The 23142-nt window shown below is 50.4% G+C and overlaps 1 protein-coding gene across 2 annotated transcripts in view; it reads right to left on the bottom strand.

The window, feature by feature from the left end:
• LOC310884996 (discoidin domain-containing receptor 2-like) overlaps nt 1-23142 on the bottom strand; it is a 60364-nt gene that overhangs the window by 19001 nt on the left and 18221 nt on the right. For both annotated transcript variants that reach the window (XM_083807709.1, XM_083807708.1), the window contains exons 2-7: nt 14504-14641; nt 9959-10061; nt 7569-7797; nt 3205-3352; nt 2890-2995; nt 7-193 (exon numbers count right to left, since the gene is read on the bottom strand). In XM_083807709.1, coding sequence (XP_083663835.1) covers nt 7-193; nt 2890-2995; nt 3205-3352; nt 7569-7797; nt 9959-10061; nt 14504-14567 — 837 coding nt within the window. In that variant the 5' untranslated portion in view covers nt 14568-14641. The remainder of the gene's footprint in view (nt 1-6; nt 194-2889; nt 2996-3204; nt 3353-7568; nt 7798-9958; nt 10062-14503; nt 14642-23142) is intronic.

Raw genomic sequence — 23142 nt, 5'->3', positions numbered from 1 at the left:
GAATACCTTCATGGAGGTGAAGTTCCGTGGTCGGTCGAACTGAAACTCCATTTCAACAGAGCCCGTGCTGAAGCTCTCATTCTTCCAGCCAACATAGTCATAGCCTGGCCACACACGGTACTGGTGGCTCTGCGTGAAGTCATCCAGTCCCAGCACACCGTCCGTCAGCTGGCCCAGGCCGCCGTACAAGTGCCTAGCAGGAAAGAGCCAACAGTTACATAGACCCCAGCTGGGAGAGCTCAGAGGGAAAGCACTTGGGTCCTTCAGCTGGCACCAGAACATTTGTTCGTTTACTCTTCACACATCCTGGACAAGAACTGGTTCCCTATTATCAGGCAACATCACATTTATTCTGTTCAGACTGGGCTTTTAAAAGCCTGCCCTGCTCTGGAAGAGGCAGGAGTCTGTGCACTGATACCAAGCACTGACAGAAAAGCCCAGCTACAAACAGAGTTTCTCAAGAAGGAGAACAGAGACCACAGACAGCGATGGCGTATGTTCTCCAAGCAGCAACTTTTACTTGCAGCATTTTACCATGGAGCTGCATGGGAAGAAACCAGTTCCCTACCGTGGGGAAACCATGGGGGAAAGTTTTGCAGACAGGCACAGAAAAGCAGAAAACAGCAATGAGACCATGGGTAGCTCACCCAGCCACAGCCAATTGTAACTGGGATTACTTCTGGCATTGCTGCTTGTACAAGAGGAGAGCGTTATTGGCCCCACTTGCAAAGCTATTAAGATTCTTCTCCCAGGACCCTACCTCGTTTCACTTCCTATCTGAGATTGCGAAGCCCACTGGGACAGTGCTGAGAAGCTGTACAGAGTAAAAGATGCCAGATGTGGAACACTCCTGATCCATCTGCCTTTCGGCAGTCATTCCTGGTACATCCCTTGACTTAAGCACAAAGAGTTCAGCAATACTAGTGCCCGAGCTTGCTCCTTGGGCTTGTTTCATTCAGCTCCTCTGGGCAGTCTTCGTAACCTGGGCTGCTGCTGCATATGCTGAAGCTGAATAAGCTGAAGGTCCCCAAGCCCATTCCAGGTGTGCCCTCAAATCAGAGGGATTTGCATAGGCATGCATACCTTGTGAACTCCAAAGCAGGACTAACAGTTGGAAAAGGTGGACTCCTGCTTCCAGACTAGGCAGGCACGCAACCTAGAGTTCAACTAGCCCTAACGACTCCTCGCTTAGCACGTTGGGTTTTGTGCCTGCTTTTAGAGCTTCCTGACATTCCCCAACAAACTCATTTTCCTAAGTTAGAGCAGGACAGCTAAGTGCAACACCTACTTCTTTCTGCACCTGTAAACCCACCTTTTCTTTTACATCTAACCTCCCGCTATCTCAGTGCTGGTTAGTATCTGATACTTTCAAACGTAGTTACTTGGTATCTTGCAACATCCTTCACTCATGAAGAATGTACTTTTTAAACCCATATTTTAATCCCAAGCATAATAGAACACAAATAACTTAGAAATTACCTCTAAGCATAAGGAATTTTAGGCATTAGTAAAAACTTTCATGGAAGTTAATGAAATATGAAATAGGACTTGGAATATAAGCACCTTAAAAATCAATGGATGACGACAGGTCACTGAAGTCACCTATTAGGCACATTGTTGCACAAGCAGGGATATGCTGCCTCAAGAGGAGACCCATGCCCAAGTCTATCTGAGGTTTCAAGCCATCTAAACACATTCAAATCCATTTACAACAAATAAAGTGGTTGCACAATGTCTGAAAGTTATTTAATATTTCATATTCCGACTGTTAATGAACTCTTCCCACAGAAGTTAACTGTTGGTTAAACCATAGTCACCTCAAAACATTAGTTACACACCACCCTATCTAATTAATCTCAATGATATGAAAAATTAATGGTCCTTGTAATGAGCTGTCGAAATCCAGTTATTTTAGTCTTTTTGACTCCAAATTGGAAAAGCATCATACCCAAGAAATCTCTACAGTGATTAATCGGGCACCTTCCTCTCAGACCACTTTGGCAGCAGTATCTCTGCTGACTTGAAGCTTCTTGCAGGGAGTGATACAGCTTTCCAAGTTGTTTCAAGTCCATCAGAGCTTTCTTTTCAAAAACAGTGTCTCAAATCTGTTCAGAAGCTCAGAGTTATCAAGTGCAAGCCTAGAGTTCAAGTGCTGAGCATTTTCTCAGATGCCCAGTTTACCCTGAAGACCTCCTGCAACAGTTTAAGATGCAGTCGGCTGGAGAATGCACTTCAGATACCAAACTCCAGAAGCAACAAAAGCAATGGAGAGGGGAAGGACCTTCATCTGCTCCAGGGACACTGGGACTACATGGGCTGAAGGTCCAGCCAGCTCTTCCACTCCGTTCTGGGGCAACAAACAGTAGCAGCACCTTATGATCTGCAGTATCAAAGACAGCTTAAAGCTACACCTGACCCAATAAAGAAATCAGTGCACTGAATATAGTCACAATTAGAGACCAAGAGTGATGAGGGCTTTAAGGCAATCCCATACATCAGGACTGTCTCATCACATCACACCGCACAAAAATAGAAGCCATGAACAAAGACAGCACCAAGCTGTATAATGACAGACTTCCTTTTGAAGAGAAGCACCAACAACTTCCAAAAACAAAAGTTTGTTTCCTGCCAGCCCTTGCCAGCTGGGGGGAATGAATCTGTCACATCATGAGCCCATGTCCTCCTTTAAAATAGCAACTAACAACACGTCAAAGGACCTGGAACAACAAAGCCACTGAAATAGCAAATGCTTTGGAGAATTAAGAGGCTAGCTTGCAGCCAGAGAGGTCTCACCAAAGAAGAGTTGGGGATACAAGACACTAATGAAAAGGTACGTAAGAATAGAGAATTTGCACAGTGACCGAGAGAGAACAGGACGACTTCTCCCACCTGCGCTCCTGGTAGCCATCATAGGTCGAGTCATTCAGATAAACGATGGGGAAGCCAGGAGCCGCTATTGTCCCTCCTTCAGGAATGCTATAGGATGCCAAACCATCTAAAAGAGAAGGCCATATACCTCAGAAACACAGCAGCAGCAGCCTTCCATCATCTCTGTCCACATGATCCTTTCATTTATGATGTGGACCAACAGAAGCAGTTCGGTGGGCCTGGAATTCCCTCTGCATACTTGGGGACACAGGTGAGCCCCAGTCAGCGTTGTGCAAGGACTACTGTCCTGTGGCAGGCATGGGAATTGCTACTTACCGTACCAGACACAGCCGTACAGCTCCACCCTCATACACACAGTCATCGGCAGCTCCGTCACAGGGATCACCCGGATAAAGCGAGCAATGATGGGAGGCCGAAGATCTTTCAGGACCACATCATACGTATCAATGTTGCCTTGGATCACCTGGAGAAGAGAAGTCCTTATCAGTAACTTCTCCCTGTTGTGCGATTCACGTGTACAGGGGTGTAACTGCACCCCATCACTTCAGACCGGAGAGATTTCCCACACAGTACCTGCAGAGGGGCGGCTGCTGCTGCCCCCCTCTCCTACCCAGGCAGTACTCTGGGGAGAGGAGAAAGGCAGGTGGGAGATGAATGCACATGTGGACCATATGCTGCAGAGACCTTCAGAGTTACTAGTTCATAGCCTCTCTTTCCCTCATCGCTAGTTACCTGGCAGAAAAAGGACATCAGGACCCTCTATGAAACACTGTACAAGCCAACAAAATTTCAGAGGTGCCGCAGCAGCTGGTGGACGAAAGTTCCCACAGCACTGCCATAATCACCCCATCCTGCTGAACTGTGGCCTGATACGTCAGGAACTTTTACCTCCCCTTCCCCTCAGCCTCACTGCAGTTCTGGGAAGGGTCCCCTGCTCATTCTGGCAGTCAGCGAGTGGAAACAGCTGAAGCTGCCATCCTCCCTGCTGGTGGTGGGCACAAAGTGCCTAAGGGATTTTGGAAGGGTCTGGACCTACAGAGACACGATAAAAACACTTTTGACATCAAGAGTGAGCAACAAGTGTGGGGGCTCCTGTCCAAAGATACTACTCGTGGGAAGGATGAAGCAGAGGCTGAGGTTGCTCAGAAGACTACATGGATTGCAACTGCCGGTGTACGGGCAACTTAAAAGACGAGGGAGGCCAATAAGGGAGCAGAAAAGTGGCTTCCCCTTCACAGGGAAGATCTCCAGAGAATAAGGGTGACTCATGAGCACACTGAGAAGCAGGAGAACTTATGGTACCACAAAAGGAAGCCGCTCAGAAGGCTGCATCTCTCTGAAGACGAGCCAGGATAACAGCACAGAAAGGCTGCTGAAATGGAGAGGAGGTCACCTCTGGTGGTCCTCTGAACTGCACCAGGAGAGCTGGGAAAGTTTCCTGCACCTCGTTGTACAGGCCTGCAAAGCTGCACCGTCCCAGCAGCTGACCAAACAAAACCAGAAGCTGACTCTCTTAAGGGACAGGAGACACCTAGATAGACTGGAGCATCGTGCAATCATCAGCAACACGGAATTGGGCAAGGGTAAATGCTGGGTTCTGCACCTGGGACTGAGCAATGCCAGGCAAAGGGACGGGCTGGGAGACGAGTGGCTGGAGAGCAGCCCTGCAGAAAGGGAGCGGGGGTGCTGGTGCCAGCAGGCTCAACGTGAGCCAGCAGCGTGCCCAGCAGGCAGTGTGCCAGCAGGCAAACCGCATTTTGGGGTGCATTCACCACAGCTTAGCCAGCCGGTCAAACAAGGTGACTCCCACCAGGCCTAGCACTGCTGCGGCCTCAGCCTGAACACTGAGTGCAGGTCTGCACAACGTGACATGTTCTCCACAACGCGGAATGGATGTTAAGAAACTTGAATGCATCCAGAAAAGGACAACAGAGTTGGGAAAAGGGCCGGAAAGCATGCCCAAGAGGAGAGGCTGAGACACTTGGGCCATCTAGTCTGGAGAAAAGGAGGCCGAGAGGAGGCCTCACTGCTCTGAGGGAAGCACAGAGGCAGGTGCTGGTCCCTGCTCTCCCGTCACCGATGACGGGACACGTGGGAACAGCACAAAGCTGTGCCAGGAGAGGGTCAGACTGGACGCTCGGACAAGTTTATTTACTGTGAGGGTGGTCAAACACCGGACAGGCTTCCCAGAGAGGCAATCAGGGCCTCCAAACCTGTCAGGGCTCAAGAGGCAGCTGGGTAACGCCCGCGGTAACACGCTTGTACTTTTGGTCAGTCCTGAAGTGGTGAGGCAGTGGGACCTGGTGATTTTTGTAGGTCCCTTCCAACTGAGCTATACTAACTCTTCTTCGGTAAAGGACAGTCAAAAAGTTTGTTTCTTGAGTCTCCTCAACAGGCTCTGAATCTGCAGCCTCTTACCATCCCTCTTCCTAGGAGAAACACCCATGACTTCTTCCAATGAACCAGGGACATAAATAATCCTTGTCTTCAGGAACCAGCTGCATAGCAGGGAAAAAATGACATTTTTGCCTGCCCTGTATGGACATCTTCTGAGAGAAGCAGAAGACAAGATGCATTTTGCACAGTACCTCCACAAGCTGCCATTAGGTTGCTGAGCACACGGTGACAAGCTGCCTGTGGACAAACTCAGCACCTGTCTCCAGCCCCAGCTGCTGCTGGTGCCGACCAATGCTCCCAACAGTATCGGGAAGGAGCGGTGCTGCAGGCAAACCTCCACACGTGGCTGATGCCACAAGTCAGTGAGGAACCAGGACCCCACAGTGTTGCAGCATCAGTGCCACTGGAGAGCACCATCCTTAGCTGGTGCCAGAGACAAGGGGACAGCAGCTTGAACGTTTGCCTTTACTGAGCAAACCAGAGCTGGAAGCGACTCCTGGTGAGGAGCAGCACATGCTACATGTCTGATGACCCAACATCCTGCGAAGTCCGAAACTCAGCAGCCCAGAGAAGGTTGGTATTTCTGTGTGCGTGTATTTTTATTTTTATTTATTTAGAGATCAAAACCATTCATTTGACCTCCTTGGACAGAAACATGCCAAGACAGGCTCACATAATCGCAGTCCAAAATCCCAGTGACTGGGCATCTATCAACTGCAGAACTGGAAGAGGCCTTTTTAATGCACACAAACAAGTATACCAGGATCTTGCACCTACATCTACGTGTCACTGCAAGGCTTGAATGATTTTACAGGACATTTTTACCAAATGATTTGACCAGACCACACTGCTTTTGAAAAAGGGTTTCACTAATGGACTATGCCCCTTACTGTTGACACATTTTGAAAAGTACATGTTTTACAGAAAGTCATTTTTCAGAGGAGCTGAAATGGCAGGAGTAAAACACCATTGTGCACATCATGCCCAGAACAACAGGAGCAGAGGAACAGAAGCATCTTCTCTAAGGACACCAGGAGGGGCAACTCCTAGGTCTCACAATGGAGAACACATGCACACAGTGACAGAATATACGTGGACTTACACATACACAGAATGGAATAGGGGATAGTTTAGATTATAGTATCACTCACAGCTCATACATGCTCATTACCTTATTATGAGTTAAGAGGGACATCTTGCAAATAACTGACCACACTAAGTCGTAACACCTGACACTAACACAGACCTGAGTGCCTGAGAACACTGCCCTTCACAAGACTGGGATGGGGAGAAAGGGGCATTTAGCTGCTTGTGGACGTTGTGACCAATTGAACTCTGGTGCTACTCGAGATGCAGACTTCACCTAACAACATACCAGTGAAGAACAGTGACCCCCCCACAGCGCTTGAACTTCTCTTTCCAGCCTACAGAGCATTTATAGCACACAAAGTCTGAGGGACGGGCAAGTAATATTAAAAGCCAAAGGTCTTTACTAATACTACTAGGTATTAGTACCTAATACGATCTCTGGCATTAAATACAGACCCCGCTGTGACTTCCAAAGCAACCCCAGTGCTAGAAATATCACTGTACCCGCTACCTTTCTAATCTGGCTTAGGTCTTCAGCCTCCTGAGGCAGGGTTTTTCAAGCCAGCTTGAAGCAGGGTGATCCAACTCAGACAAGATTATTCCTTCCCGGGAAGTTTAAGGAAGGCTTATGAACATGACCAGAGTGCTGCTAGTGCTGCACCGTGTGCTTGAGTCTGCAGATAGCAGGAGACTGCTGCAGAGAAGCCCCTTTGGGTATGCGTGCTGAGTACGTTTCCTACCCTCTATAATTCTTCCTCCCCATAGCTCCCTACATTAAACACTGCTACCAGACATCCAGATCCTTATCTCCTTTCTCTGCCACCTCCCTTTCTTTTTTAATCACAAAACAGAAATCTGCTTTGCAGCTTCCAATTTAAAGGTGAGTGTCCAGCTGGCAGAGGGACATTCACATAACGTTTTGACTATGGACAGAAAGGTAGCAAAAAGCCACAGTTTTTAGTCAAGGCAACGGCTGTGATTTAGGGAAGCAGGTCAGGGGAATAACAGTCCAACATCATAGCAAACACAGGAGTAAGACAGAGGACACTGAATGCCTGATGATAAACAGGGAAGAGTCAGAAGAAAGTAGGATGCACCAGGCAAGAAACAGAGGACATGCCTTCTGCAGTCTAATTCACAGAGACTTGACTTGAATTCTGCATGCTCCACGATTCAGTTCCTACTACACCCACCTTCCTGCCCTGACGATCCTTCCAGGAGATCCAGCGCTCTCCATTGCGGCTATAGTCAATTCGGTAAGCACGGGCAAATTCTTTGCCCGTGGCACGGGCATGCCGTCCCTGAGTCCCAATCAAGGTGATGAAAAAGAGCTTATGCAGGTCAATCTGGAGGAACTGTACGTCTTCTGGTTGCAGCAAGCCAGCTGGGCACCAGGCTCCATCCCCCTCTTCCCTTTGTAACCTGGGGGAAAACACGCACATTAAAAAAACTTGACTTCCAAGGACCCATCCTTCCCAGTAGCTTCGGAGACACCTTGAACCTGTGAGAACTGGGTGAAAGAGGCCTATTAGCAAGTGAGATGATAGCTGGCTACCAAACACCTCTCCCTTTTGGGCTGATTGTCTATTGAGACTTATCAGAATGCTGTAGCCAGTTTTGCACTGTTCAGATCAACTCCCTTGGATTTAGTTACGTCTCCTTAACTATAAAGTCATTTCTTTCCCAAAAGCAATGCTTTAATGCTGATCAGAAACAACTACGTTACTCAGTAGGAAACTGCATATTGCTTGCTTTTTAGCATCGTGCCTGGAAAGAGCATCCTTGCTTCTACATCTTACACAGTATAGCCTCAACCTCTGCTCGACCTCCTGCTACAGCACGAAGAGGAGCTATCTTAAACATTTTAGAAAGAAAAGCTCTGCCCATCTACAAACTTTTCTGGGTCATCTCAAAACGTCTTTCACATTTCTTTCATTCATCAGACTTGCTAGCAGAGGACACTGCCAGTGACATGATGCAGAACCGTCTGGTTAGGAGTTGAACATTGTGGCACCAGATGCAGAGCTTCAGGTTTTTGTCCTTGGAGACTGCATGCCAAGAAGGGTGCTCTAGCAATCAGTAGGTGGAGCCACTAAAGAAAACTCTGCCTTACCTAGGCTTCTCTAGGCTGAGCTGTGCAAGCCAGACGATGGTGAAAGATTTAAATGTGGAAAACTTATCTGGAAACAAGACGGCTGTGGTATCTTCCACAACAGATTTTCTAGCAAATGGGAAGCCCCTGAAAGGTCCTTGTCTTTCTGACAGCCATCCCAGCTCTACTTGACGGGATCACTGAGTGCTGTCAGCCCTCATGCATCAAGGAAAGAAGTGCCCAGCAGGAGACACTGGAGGTCAAGGTACAGGCTAGAGCAAAGACTTTTGTCTCAGGTTGGTCAACAATGTGCTGCTTGTGCAAGACTTTCTTCCAAGATGTGGCAAGTAAAACAAGTTATACGAAAGGCATGAAGGTGATTGTGAAATGACAGGGGCAGACATCTGCGTAGGACGGCTATGATCTCTAACAAAATTAAGTCAGCTACGGGATGTCTTCATGTCTGCACTCTGTGGACGCCCAGCTGCCCTAACAAACAGATGATGGTAGCAGATGGTACGTGCTGCCTCAGGTATTTGCAGAGCTAGGGATAAGCCATACTTCAGAGAACTAAATGTATCTCCTGGGTTTCAGGCCCAGGGGCTTGTTAGAACTCCATTAACACACGTGACATGTAAATCTTTGATCTACCACAGACTAACAACAAAATCAAGCATTAGGAGAGTTTTATGATTTTTGATGGCCCAAATTCTTTGTAAAAATGCACGCATTGTAGTTTACCTGAAATTCCTATCTGACTCGCTTAGAAACTAAAGGAATGTTTGATATCATCAAAAAAAAACAAGTCTAAGGAAACTTCGGTTTGTAAATATTTTGAAAATCATCAGTTAGTAGCTTCGAGAGAAATGAAACAACAAAAACGAAAAGCTGACTTCATGAAAAAGACCGTAGTATTGCTTGACCTTGAAAGAAAATTCTGAAGCTGCTTTTTTAACAGTTCTCCAACTCTACGATTTCCAGGTTTTTGGGTCAAAGTGGACACAGCCCATTTCTTCAATAGGATTCAGTTGAAAAGTCCATCCTCATTAATGATTTCCAATGATTTAGCTTCAAACGCTCAGGAAGAGTCCCAGGAGCACTCTTCCTAGCTGACCTTTACTTCACAGATCCATTAGAGATTTATTCATAGAACTACAGGAAGACCAGGGTTGGAAGCAACCTTTGGAAATCTAGTCCAATCTCCTGCTCACAGCAGGGTTAACTCCCTTGTGCTGCTCAAAGCCTTGTACAGCCAAATCCCGCAATTCTCCAAACACCAAGACATCACCACCTCTCTGGATACCTTTCTGACAGCTCTACCACTTCACTCTCGTGGGGACAACTCTTAATATTGAGTCAGAATTTCATGAGTTGCAGCAATGCAGTACTTTAAGGGTGAAGGTAAGCAAAAGCTTATTTCTCAATCATATCGGATATCTAAAAACATTTCATTTTTTTTTAAGTTACACGTTTTGTCAGGGATTAACCTACCGTGCATACTGGGGTCCTGTGGAATCATACCACTGGCTGGAAGCAGTGATGTCTTCATCCCTTATCGTCCCTTCATGCATTCCCAAAGGGTAACGGCATATAGCTGAAAATGGGAACAAAAGCAAGTAAGAATCAGTACCAACTCTTTTTAAATCACCAGACAAGTTTAATTAAAAGACTATCATGCCTAGGGAATAAACATGGTAACGATAAAGTTAGAATGCAAATAAAAAGGATGAAATACTTCATAATTGCTATAAACTAAAATTATGTGTAATGAAATACACTCAGAGTTAGTGTCATTCAGCAGAGTTCTGGCACAGCAAAAACTTTACAAAGAAGCATTTTAAGAACAAGAAATCCAAACCCATACTAGTCTTACTGGTTGCATGGAGCTATTCTACAATGAAACATTATATAGGAATAACGGTGCAACATAAAAAGGAAGTAATTGTTAAAGTTTTTGCTGCTTCCTCTGGAGTAACCCAGATGCTTGACTTGCAATCAATAAGAACAACTGTTATTATTCTCACCATAAGTGAGAAGTTAAAGAGCACCTATCACAGGTGACCAAACAACTCCAGCTTATGGAAACATCTGCACCGTTGTGTCACTGTGGGTTAGAGCTTACATTTGAGTGAAGCCCCTGATCATCCACACTGCTCCACCCTGGTCTGCCCCTGCCTCTAGCCATGAGCGGAGCAAGCATTTCTCTCCAGGCATGCTTCTCACTCCAGCTTGGTGCCTCCAAGGTGTACAGACAACTGCCTCAAGCCACAGGGTTCTGCATGCTCAACACAGCTCAATCCACCAAGGACAGTGCAGACGTAGCTCACAAATCTATGCGGGCCAAGCCCTCCCCTCTGATGTCATGTTTTAAATATGTTTTGGAATATTAGAGATGCTTCGGAAAACTCAGTCTTAATGTATTCATTAAGGCTCAGTATTCAAAACAGGCAAGCAAGATATTTTTGTCAGACTGACATCAACAGTAGATTAAAGAAGTTATATGGGATTAAATCATGAAACAATTAAAGGCAAAAACACAGTCACTGACAAGTCCCAGAAGAGAAGGAAACGCGCCCTCTTATACAGCATCGGTCTTTGTGCCCTGAGCTCGCAGCAGCCCCAGCTCTTCCCCTTGCCTGGAGTGACACAGGCAAGTGACAGCACGTGCTGCAGCCTCTCCAGAGCAGGACGCGTGCCGGCTGCATCCTCAGCACATCCCCACATCCTCAGCACATCCCCACGGCCACGCTGCCTGCTGCCACGTCAGCAGCTCTGCCTGCCCTTCCCTTGGGGAGGGCACTGCCTCGGGTGTCCTCGTTTCCATTTCTCATGACCGCTGCCCTTACACCAAGCCTGGGTAGGGCTGTTCACTGGGCTCTAAAGCTACGAGACAAGACACAAGCCTGAAACCCACCTTTCCGTTACCACCACGCAGAAGAAATGCAGGCTGAATTTACCTGCCAGATTTAATGCAGAAATGCCTGTGCACAGAGGTTACCGCGATAAGGTTGGGCTGCAGCTGCTGTCAGGCACAGCATCAATGCACGTGTGCGGTTATTCAATAATCTTGATATGTTATTAAATAATTTTGTAGAGGAGATGGATGGTGAGGTGACAATGTTTGCTGATGACCTCAGATTATTTAATATAAAAAGATGCCAACTGACAGAAGAAAGCTCCCAGGGTACTGTCTGACTGCAGTAAAACAGTGCAAGAACTAGGTGAAGAACAACTTAAATGTACAGACACAACTAAGACTCCAAAACAGCTCCTTCAGGATACATGGGTTACCATGCAGAGGAAGGAGACCATTCTATGAGCAGCTGAATGCACATAAAATCAAACAGAGAACGCAAAAACCAGAACACACCATTACCCAGCTGTCTGCATGCATGGTCAGATGCTGGTCAGCTATGGAATATAGCTTCCTTTTCCCATCAAAAGGTAAAGAAAGCAACATAGATGATGCACAAGGAAGGATCAACAGACTCATGACAGAATAAATTACTAAAGTATGACAAAGATCATTTACATCCTGAACAATCCCTTGCCGCCTCTCAAAATCTCAGAACTAGGAGGCATCAAAAGATCAGGTAGCAGAGTTCAAAACCAACATATGCACCCTTAATCTGCTAAACACTACGAATGCCAAAGTTTCACATGGCTTCGAAAATCAGCTAAACTCAGAGTCAACATGCACTAACAGCTACCAAACGGAAACGCACAAGGTGCTAGCTCAGAAAGCTCCGAAGCAGCTCGCTGTAGTCAGCTGAGAAGGTAGCTGGGGGAAGCACCCTGTGCACTCATCCAGAACCAGCCAGGATGGGATCCTGCTGGAATCAGGACACCGAGCTGGGTAGGCCTCTGGTCTACCCTGAACATCGATCCATCTGAGGATCAATGATTGAACCTGTCTGAGGTTTCTTAGAAGGCCTGTTTACAGAAGAAATCACTAGAAGGTTTTGGTCTCTGGCTGCGGTCAGTCCCTACACTCAGGCACGATGACTGTGGCTGCTAAAACCAACCCAAGGCGCTGACCCTGCTCTGATGCTAAACAGTAAGTTCAGTAAAGCAGCCTGGCCTCACCTGGCTTAACTCTGACCTGTCCCACCATAGACCAGTACAATCCAATCCATTGCTGGAAAGCTAGTAGGCTGCTGACTGGTGAGTACCTAGAGAGTTCCCAAAAGGGCAGAATTGTCACCTGAAAGCAGAAAGGGCTTTTGTGATTCTGCAGTGGGAGCCCTCTCTGGTCTCACCTTTGTTAAGGAGAGCAGCCCCTACACCAATGCCACACGGAGAGCCAGGTAGGGACTCTTGGAGACTGGGAGTTATCGCAGTCCTGAACAAAACTCACTCGCTCACACATCCTGGGCTGGCAGATGGAAGCCAGAGCGGCCCTGGCATTGAGGGATGTGCTCTACAGGCGGCTGCAATTCACAGCAGCAGAAAGCTCTCACCAAAACGCGCATCCTATCAGACTCCTGCTCAGACTTCTCTGACTCCTTACTATGCACCCGGGGACACACCTGCCTGCCATGCAGATAGACACCCAGAGGGTGAGAAAAACGTCACAGCTCACATCTCTTATAGTGAGGTCAAACATCTGATAGCAAAAGGACTACACAGGATCCTTCCCAAACAGGTCTGGCATCATCCACAAAGCAGCCCCTTTGGTTCAGAAGGCACCTGCATCGCTTACAGGCCTGCAGCCAGTCTGGAGAGGCTTCAGAGAGCTCCTGGAACAGATCAGGGCATCACAAGGAAGAGGCATCATTTGGGCTGTGCATCTGGGTGGGAACAACAGGGCACAGCCCTTGGGACAGAGGCAGCTGAACAGCTGGGGGAGCTGAGAAAGCAAAGCTGCTGGAGGAAGCCACAGCCAGAACTGAGAACCAGCAAAGCCACGTGCTCATTTCTCAGTGAAAGAAATTACTGCGAGAGGGTGGTACCACAGCCTGGTGCTCAGAGCCCACTCGACCAGCCAGGTCCTGCGGTGGGAGAGCTATTCCTGCACCTTTGGGTACGCTGACTTCTGCACTTGCTACCACCAAAAGGGATCTGCACGTGATTGACCCTCTGGCTGCTGTCTTCCCTGTCCTGTTCTTCCACTAGTTTTAACCATCGGAACCAGCTGGCAACCACTGCTCAAAGCTGGGCATTAGAGGGAGGCACAGCAATGCCTGCCGAGCTTCCTCACGGGCTTCGCGTCACTTCTGTTCAGTGGCAGTGACCTCAAGCTGCCGGGAACATCTACAGGCCAGAGCAGCCAGAGCCAGACACAGTCACAGGACTTCAAGCAGAGCCAGACGCAGCAGGGCAAACCAAGCCCCTCAGGGTAGCACTGCTGTCTCGCCACACCTTGGGACAAGCTGAAAAAGGCCTACACTCATTATTTCAGACTGTCTCTGGCTGAAACCACCTCATTATTGTGATTTTCGCAATATATTGCAGACCGTTATCTTACTCATCTCTGTCAGACTTCCAGCTTGCTCCATGCTGTAGGACAACAAGGCATTCCCTCCCCAAGGGCTCGTAGGCTTGTAACCCTGTCTCTAGCCTTGCTTTGAGCCAGGTAAGGTTTTTAAACCTTTCCTTCCACATCTCTCTCCCCAGAACCCTGCTTGCTGGCTGGAGAGCTGTGGTTTATGGTTTGCTAACTGGTAATTTGTTTTCCACAGCAAGCAAAGGCTCTCTGAGCCACTCTAGAGCCAGGTTTCTTCTGCAGGCCACATGGCCAAAGAGATGAAGAGAGGCCCAGAGCTCCAAGCAGGCTTGCTGAGGGCACAGACCCTCAGGTGGGTGCAGAAAGGAATATATATCCATGTGCCTGAGCCCTCCAGGGACTGTCAGGTGCTCCTCTCCAGCACAGCCATCAGGGAAGACCACCCATCTCGGGCACCCAGGGACTACGTTAGTGACTGTGTGCGTTCATTACAGTTACGTGCATCCACCATGAGAGGCAAAAAAAAGGCTGCGAATGAAGACATGAAAGGTGGGAGGGCACAGTCCCCTCCCAGCCTGGCAGCTCCCTACCAGGGTTGACTTCGGTGCCAGAGGGCTCGGGCAGTGAGGCCAACAGCAGCATGCAGAAAATCATGGTAGCAGTCGGAGGCGCTGCACAGGGTCGGATGGGCGCGAGTCCTTCAGAGGTGGCAGCTGCCGTCTACATTTCTGAAAGACAAAGCAGAGAGAGATGAGAGTCCTCCCAAGGCAGGACTTGCTATATTGTCATTGCCTCGTGATGGGCTGGGCAATTTTTCATGCCTTCAGAAGCGTCCTGACCCTGCTCTGATCCATCTTCTGATCAGAGGCTCGCTGATGAACGAACAGCTGCCTGATTACCCACATCACCTCTGGTGCTGTTAACACAACCCAGCTCGGCTGCCACATCTACCGTGCGGACACACTCAATGACTGCTCTTAAACAAGTCCAATGAAAAGTCATCTCTCCCCCATTTATTGATTGCTTTCCTTGTTATATTCACGAGTCCGGCAGCTGCTTCTACAGCAAACCTGCATGGCCCAGCCAGGCTCCCCGAGTGGCACTGATCCATCCAAACGCACACTTCCACCTGCGCCAACTGCCTGCTCCAAGCAGGCACTCTGAAACTTGTCACTCGATCTCAAGATAAACGTCTAAAACAGGGTGAAAACAATGTCTCCCTTCACATCTACGTGGCTGCCAAAAAAGCATGTGCACTCACACATGCAAGTACACTTAATTTCCTGTTTGGAAATGAGGAAAACTGCAAAGGGCTTAAACTCTGGCAATTCCAGTGGAAAGCCATGATACAACCCCTGTTCCTGGAGGTGTTATCAGTGAAGCTACGCGAATTCTTTGCATCCACATTCACTACAAACTGCCTCGGGAGGTTCCCATCCTGGAAGATTGCTTTACGGAAGGCAGGCTAGAGGGTCTGTCTCGTACTGAAATGGTAGAAGAAAACAGAACAAAACGATAAACAAAAAATTGCCAGAGCCAGAAGGTATTTGCCTAGAAATCCTCAGAGGGGCATTAAAAACGCAAAAGTGGATGTTAGGATTTGTCAGTAGAGAAAGGGACCATCACCATGCCAGTGCGAATGCACATCTAAGAATGACAGAGCATCAGATGCCATTAGCTCAGAGTTGTAACAAAAGGCTGTATTTTTTCCACCCAACATAATTAAACTGTACAAGTCTCAGCCTTCAGTTGCTGTGGATACCACAACAATTGGCTTTATTCACTACAAAGATGCACTAGGGGTTCTTAAAGCCGAAGGTAAAACCTTGGCTCCAGAAATCCTCCAGCTGGACCCCCAGGAGCTAAATCAGGGCTAGAATCACTGTGGCTTGCCCTGGTTTTATGCTCTTTCCTAAGGATTTGTTACCGGCCATTGTCCCTGCTGGATTCCGTCAGAGAAAACGCCTCCGAGCCCGACAGCCGACCTAAAGGCCTTCTTGGGAAAAACCAAACGGGGAAGAGGGGAACCAACGAGGCGGGTGCTGCCCCGAGGTGCTGTGCCCAGCACCCTGACACTACAAACAACGGGCAGAAGGCCTTATGATTGCCAGGGCACCTCCTGCTTCAGCCACCTCTTGGGCCCCCTGGGAGCACCTTGGCCACGGCCATAACAAGGGTCTGTGATCCTGAGACCTCATGCAACCTGAGGTGGTGGCTGTGTAAAAGCAAATCAGAGGCGAGGAGAGGTAGCCCATGTCTCAGCAGCGGGGTCCAGCCACCAGGAGAGAGGTTCTGGGTGAGCCCTCGCAAGCTGCGTGTGCATCTGTGATGGTCTCCCCCCAACATGGAGGGGACCCCACGACAGACGGTGCAGCTGCAGGTGCCATAGAGCAGAGACTTGCTGTAACTCCCTGGAGGGGGATTTTGTGAAGACGTTTTTGCAGCAGAGTTTGAAGACAGAGCTGGATGTTCGTCTGTGCGGGCGGTTTGCTAGGGTGCCCCTGCTGACAACGCAGGGCTCCCAGTGGGAACTGGTGAGAGCTGTGTGCAAGAGGACACCGTGCTCACACAGGGCCTTAGGAAGGAGAAGATCATGGGTCTTAAGGCTTTCACTTTATTCATCTTCCCGACATAGGTGGTGGGAAACCCAGCAGAGAGCATGGGGTGCCCTGACCATGGCCCTGGGCTCTGCGGGCACAGCCTGGGCTGGAGACGGTCTTGCCCTGGGGCCCTGGGCTGGAGCAGCCATGGAACAGAGCTGTGAGCTCCTGAGGGGGTCCCTGCAGGAGGAAAGTGCCCTGGAGACATCTCCCCAGTGACTTCCCAGACGGAGGCTTTGCAGCTGGCAGCCATACGGGGCAGCCCTCAGGCGGCAGAGGACGAGCACCCCGCTGCCCCGTGCCCTCAGAGCCTAGGAAGGGCCTGGCCAGCAGGAGGGCAGCAGGCACATGTACAGACACAGGCAGCTCCCAGCAAAACCCTCTGGGAACGTGCCTTGTAGGTCAGCCAGGGTTAAGAGAAAGTGTGGCCAAAGAGCAGCAAAAGTCATCGTACATTGCCAGGTGAGGACAAGAGACGGCTGCTGATGCAGAAAAGGAATCAGAGCAACCCCAGATGTGATTTAAGTGCTCGAATGCCGTGGCCTCCTGTCTGATCCAAAAGCCCAGCAAAGGGCTCGGCAGCAGGGAGGCAGCCGCCCAGGGGGAGCCGTACAGCGTGGGGATGAAGAAGCACCCATCCTGTGGCTCAGCACCCGCAGCCCCACTGGGACAGGCTACCACCACCGCAGGGCTCCAGTGGCTGCAGGAGAGGTGCTAGGTCTTCGCATAAGGGTTTGGCCTTTTAAGAGGATAACAAACTTAGCACAACTCTTACCAGGTTATGAGAACAGCCACCAATATTCCTGCAATGTAACAGATACGACGTGCAAGACAAGCAGCAACATTATCTCATTCGACCAGGTACAGAACAAACACCGTAATTTAATGCCCATCTCTGCAAAGATCACGTTCTAAATCACACCCATTGTATTGCCATCACGTTGTCATTTAGCCACCTGAATACAGCAATCAGAATGTAAAAATTAACAGGAGGGAAGAGGGAACTGGGGAGAACAAGGTAGGTCACACAAGTGCCCAAGCACCACGCCAGCAGCCAGCGGGAGCGGCAGCGGTGCCGGCCCCATCCTGCCCTGCTGGCTGCGGCCAGCACCCCGTGGGCCTGGGGCTTCCCCAGGACATGACAGGCACGGGGAGCTCCGCAGGTCACACACAAGTGGTGTGGCCGGGGGGAGCTGCCAGCTGAAACTGGAAGATGTGGCCAGAAGCCAGGCTGCTCTCCAGGAGGGACGAGGAAAGCTTCAGAGCTGGCTCCGGAGCTCACCTGTGCAGTTCTGTGCCCACGAATGCTGGCTTTGGATTTGGCCCTGAGACCTCTGCTTCCAGTCCCGTGCCCAAGGGTGTCCACGACAAGCAAGATGAACCCTCTCAGGAGGCGGCTTTCTGCAGCGATGGCAGAGGGAACCCAAAGGGCTGGCTCGGACCAGCCTCAAACCCCCCAGGGGGCCACAGTTACGTTGAGACAAATCCTCCCCTTTGTACGTGGCCGTGAAGAAATGCTCCCAGCAGGTCAGCCCTACGCGGGGACCCAGCAGCTGGGCCTCGGTGGCTGGTCCCGGCCCACCACCGAGGCCGTGGGGGAGTCCCGGGAGAGGAGCCGCACACAGGGAGCAAACCGCGTCACTTCTCATCTGCTCGTGCCCTGCAGCTGTCACTGCCTCGAGCAAGGGCACCGAGAACGCTTTTCGATCCTGTCCCATACTTAGAGGAGCCTCAGCCCCGCTCTGGAGCCCTTCCTGTTGGAAACTGTTTGAACAACTGCTGACGCTGAGTTTTTGCTAAGTCCACATCTCAGCTGGTAGTAGACTTGGTTTCCCAACTGCACACTTCCACGTGCCAGAACAGACAGGAGTACACCAACTACCAGCCTCTGTACAAGCTGCTCGGAAATCGTCTTCCTAATGATTTTTTCTGCCTAGACAGCTCGCTTTTCTTCCTAGCTCCTTCAGCTGCACTGGAGTCCCCTGCTTTGCTTTATGACCTGCCCACGTACACGGGAAGTGCCAACACTACAGCACAAGCCTGAGACCAGCACAAACAGGATTAGCAACATCCTCACAGAGGCAAGAAAGTGTTAAACTCCGTTCCCGGACTGAATGGATCAAGTTGCTAATTGCTAACAGCTGGCTGCAGGAGAATAAAATCCTGTTACAATCATTGTGAGAGTGGAAAAAAAAAAATCTTCTTGCCGAAAAACTCCCTAAGAAACGCTAGGGAGGGCAGTTTATTCCCAGCGTACCCAGCAGATACCACGTCTAAAACCCGATCCATCCTCCCCAGAGGAGCAGCTCGCTGTGACCCCGCGCTGTCCCCAGCGCAGCGTGGGGCTTACAGGCAAAACCTCGGCACAGCGGGCGCAGGAGGGAGCTGTTCTTTAGTGATCCGCATGAAGAAGGTGGGACTTGGAGCTCCTCCAGGTACTGTTCTCCCTCCAGAGATCCATTACGGAGGTCTGGCATGTTTGCAAGCCTCTCTAGATCCCAACTGAAGCAGGCATTTGTATTAACTGGTTCCTTCGCAGATCGTTACCTCGGAGCGGGACCTTTGGGTTTGTTGTAGGAATCCCATTAGAGATGCCCAGCACCGTGCCAAGACACACTGTGGTCACGACCAAGACCCACAGGTGTGCATGAAATGCGTGCTGCACAGCAAGAGGATCTATCCAAAAATCGAAATATCCCCAAAGGAGGTTCAGGAATGGCAAGGACCATCCAACGTACCTGGACATTACAGCCACAAGTCCTAAAGGCCTTTAAGGAGGAAACAGCAAAGCTACTAATTGGGGCAATATCTGAAGCCTGAAGGCCAACAGGTGTGGTTTCCAGTTTTGTGGCTCCAGAACAACAGTGGAATTATTCCTCTTTGCCTCAGAACTAATCTGAGCCACCCAAAACCCAGCAGTCTGCCTCCGGAGCGCACACCTGAAGCCCATACAGCTCCGGTGTGACCAAACAAAACACGCTGAGGAAAATGCTCAGCAGAAAGCATTCTGATCACCTCCTGGAACATTTCACTTGATTTACAATTCCAATACTTTTCCTTGCTCCTCGTATTGAGTTTTTAAGAGGACTTAAAGCTCTAGTCACCTCCTCCCTACACCCCCCCACTCACCCCTAACAAAGACCGTGCCTTTGCCACCCAGCTGGCTGCAGCCAGGAGCGTGCAGGGACGGCAGTCGCAAGGAAAAGCGGCGTCTTCTGATTAAAACAACTGCCACGAGGCTGGGGAAGGCAGAGCTGCTCTCGGGACCCCTGGCCTGAGAAGATGGCTGCCCGGCAAGCAAGCACCAAGCTTCCCCTTAGGCGAAGTCGCAGCGCGGCCCCGGCAGCCGGCCCTGGCTGGAGCCAGTCAGGCAGCACGAGGAGAGGTCTGTGACACTGGGGTGGGACCAGGCCTGGCTGAGCACAACGGGGACCAAAATCAACATGGGGACACTAACAAGGGAGCCAGGCAGGCCCAGCACGATCCTCACGTGAGGCTCCAAGGGGAGGTCTTGGATGCAGGTACCAGAGACGGTCGGGAAGGTGAAAACCCCGCAGCAGGGTTGGGAGTGCAGCGGGGAACGCGGGGCAGGAGCAGCGACCCCACAAAGTGGTGTCCGGAGCAGGGGCACCGCTGGACAGACGACAACAGCCAGACTTCAGGTGAAAGGGTTGGGTTAACAAGGTGCGTGAGAGAAATAAGAGGCAGTAACAGAAAAAGGGAGGAGTAACTAGCCTCAGCGTGACCCCAGAGGTGGCGTTAGGAGGCCTGTCCCCAGAAGGAACCCCAGAGCCGGGTGTGTGGCAGGGGCAGAGCAGGATGTGGAGGTCTTCGCGCACCTCCAGGTGGGTGAGACAGGGCTGCTCCGAGGCTGAGGAGGCTCTGAACCTCACTTCCACGCTGTAGCCAGGTATCTGATGAGGCCATTACAGAAAAGGAAAGCGACACCTCACTCTTGCAAGATTTTAGGAGAAAAAACACACTTCAGTCACCCATGCGTGATGGTTACTTAGCACTAGGAGAAGGCTCAGCCCGCAGACCCAAGCCCACGAGTGCCACAGCTAGAGCCAGGAGAGAGGTGTTCTGGCACACGTTGGATCCCCACCAGTCCTCCCTTTGCCCATGGGCTGGTTCCAGGGGCAGGAGGTGCCCTCGGTTTGTGCGACTGCTTTGTCACAAACCAGATTTAAGGATAACAGAACAAATGCAATTTAATCCGCCGAGGTACCTGGGCCAAAATTACAACCAGAGAGGCAGAGCCAAAGATAAGGACCCGCAACTCGCTGTGCTAACACCCCAGCCATTGGCTGTCCCCTTCCCAGCCGTGCCTGCCCCAGGGACACAAGCACACCCCGTGTCCCCAGCGAGCCCGTCCACGTGCAGGTGCCCAAGATGCTGGAGCCACCTCTAGGCTCTGGTCTCTGCGTGTCGGGTGGTGCTGGGAGCGGAGAAGCGGCAGGATAACGGAGGATGGGCACAAACACGAAGCTCTGATCATCTCCTTCCCCCTTGGCCAAGCAAAATGATCACTTGGTCCCCATCAGAGCTTCCTTCCCACGCAGAACAGGCACGGGAGAGCACGTGGCATGCACATTTCTACTCTGTGCTTTACACTGGCATCTCTCTCCAGTTCTTTTCCTCCTCCTTTCTTTTTTTTGAGGTTGTTTACTTTTTTTTTAAAACAATCCTTAAAACATAGCAACTACAAGCTCGCAGTATTCCTCCCCAGACCCACCATCTCCCACTCCGAGTCTCACGTAGCAGCCCTTTATATGACACGTTAACCACACAGATGACAGATGGAGTATTAAGAGCACTCAATCTAAACCACCTTCCTCCCTCCCCGTTCTCAAGGGGCTCCACCATAACCTTTTATTTAACTGCGCTCAAACTCGCACTCCGAAGGAGATCAGGTTACCGAGGCACAGAATTATTCGGGCTGGAAGAGATCCTCGGGAGAGCATCTAATCCCCCTCCTGCTCAGAGCAGGGTTAGCACCAATTTCAGAGCAGCCTTCGCGGGGCTTTGGCTGGCTGGGTCTTAAAATCCTCCAAGGATGGAGGCTCCCCCGCCTCGCTGGGCAGCCTCCTCCACTGCTCGGCTGTCCCCAGGGGGAAAGCTTTCTGCTCCTTATGCCAACCCAGACCTTCCTGTTATTTCCACCTGTGATCACTACCAGCCCTCCTGCCACATACCTCTATCAAGAAGAGGATCAGGCTCTTTATGACCTCCTCTTGGTACCCCAAAGCCTTCTCTTCCCCAGGCTAAGCCACCCTCACTCCCTCAGCCTCCCGAGTGAGGTCACTTTCAGGGCAAAGCTCATTAATATTTTCTCCCCAGTGACCACAGGAGAAGTCAGCCCTGGTTTGATTTCCCTCCATCTCCCAGTGGTTTCCTCATGAGCAAAGCAGGGACCAGCAGAGCTCGCCCCACACGGAGCCAGGGAGGAGCCCCAGCTATGGCCAGCATGGATCTACTCCCAGCTATTTCTGAGAGCTACCGTGCGGCACCATAAATCAGCCTACTCAACGCAGTACCGACCGGCGACACGGGAACTGGGATGCCGCCACCTTCGCACACCTTAACGGCAGACACGGAGCAGACACCACCACCGCCCCCCCCAGGAGGGGCTCTCAACCCAGCGCCCACCACCTGTGTGAGCACCACAGCCCCGAGCTCGCCGGGCGAGTGGACCCGCTGCCACCACCGTCCCGACACGGGGCCTCTGCTGCCTCCCGGGAGCGGCACCGCAGAGCTTCGTTGGGTCCAGGCACGTCATGTCAGCCCGGCTACTTGTGGCAACCGGGGCAGGAATCTCATTAAAAACCACAATCTGAGCACTTTCGGACAGGATCTGCTTTCCATCGGAGCACGTGGATCACCGAGTGGGTTCCTTCTTTAATTTGACAACCATTTACTAACCCATCAGCTCCCCCGGACCTCGCTCTGGCCTGGAGTCAGTCCCGGCTGCCTGCCGGTCACCTGCTCCCCCTCTCTTTTAAAGCACTGCTCCAACATTAACGTTTTCCCAAACTCTGGAAGCCCTGCAGTCTTCCCAGCCTTGTTCCCCAGCAGCCGGGATTCAGAAAGTTGTTTTGCCAATTTGCTTCAAGCAGGCTCCAGTCGTGCCCGAGTTTCGAAGATTGTGAAGCGTTATCTGGTGTTTAACAGCCTCCCCCGTTGCCAGTGCAACAGAAGGTATTTCAACAGCCTTACGAAGGAGAGCACAGCATCCAGCTTCTCCCCAAACGGAGGGGACGCTTTGCTAGTAACAACACAGAGGTAATCAGTGGGTATTTGTCTTCTTTGTTTTTTAAATCTTTGCCAACAGTTCTATATAAACACCACCAATGAAATTTGTTGTCACACAGATATCAAAGTATTTCTCACTGCCCTGAGCTACATTTGTACTTTTTCGGTTATCTTCAGCTTTCATTAACTGCTGCCTTCCCAAATACCCAGCTTACAGCAACGGCTGCCTACCTGCACTTTTTTACAAGAACCCAGGCAGAGCACTTTGCATTAAAAGATGAAACGAGCACCGGGCCGGGCTCTTTGCAAAACCAGAAGGGAAGCGAACTAGCGCATATAGCAGTGCACAATATCCAACACCAGGCTGAGAATCTGCT

This window comes from Anser anser, assembly GCF_964211835.1.
Source record: "Anser anser genome assembly, chromosome: 21".
NCBI lineage: Eukaryota > Metazoa > Chordata > Aves > Anseriformes > Anatidae > Anser > Anser anser.
Note: the sequence above shows the minus strand (reverse complement) of the source record. Positions and strands in the feature narration are given on the sequence as shown.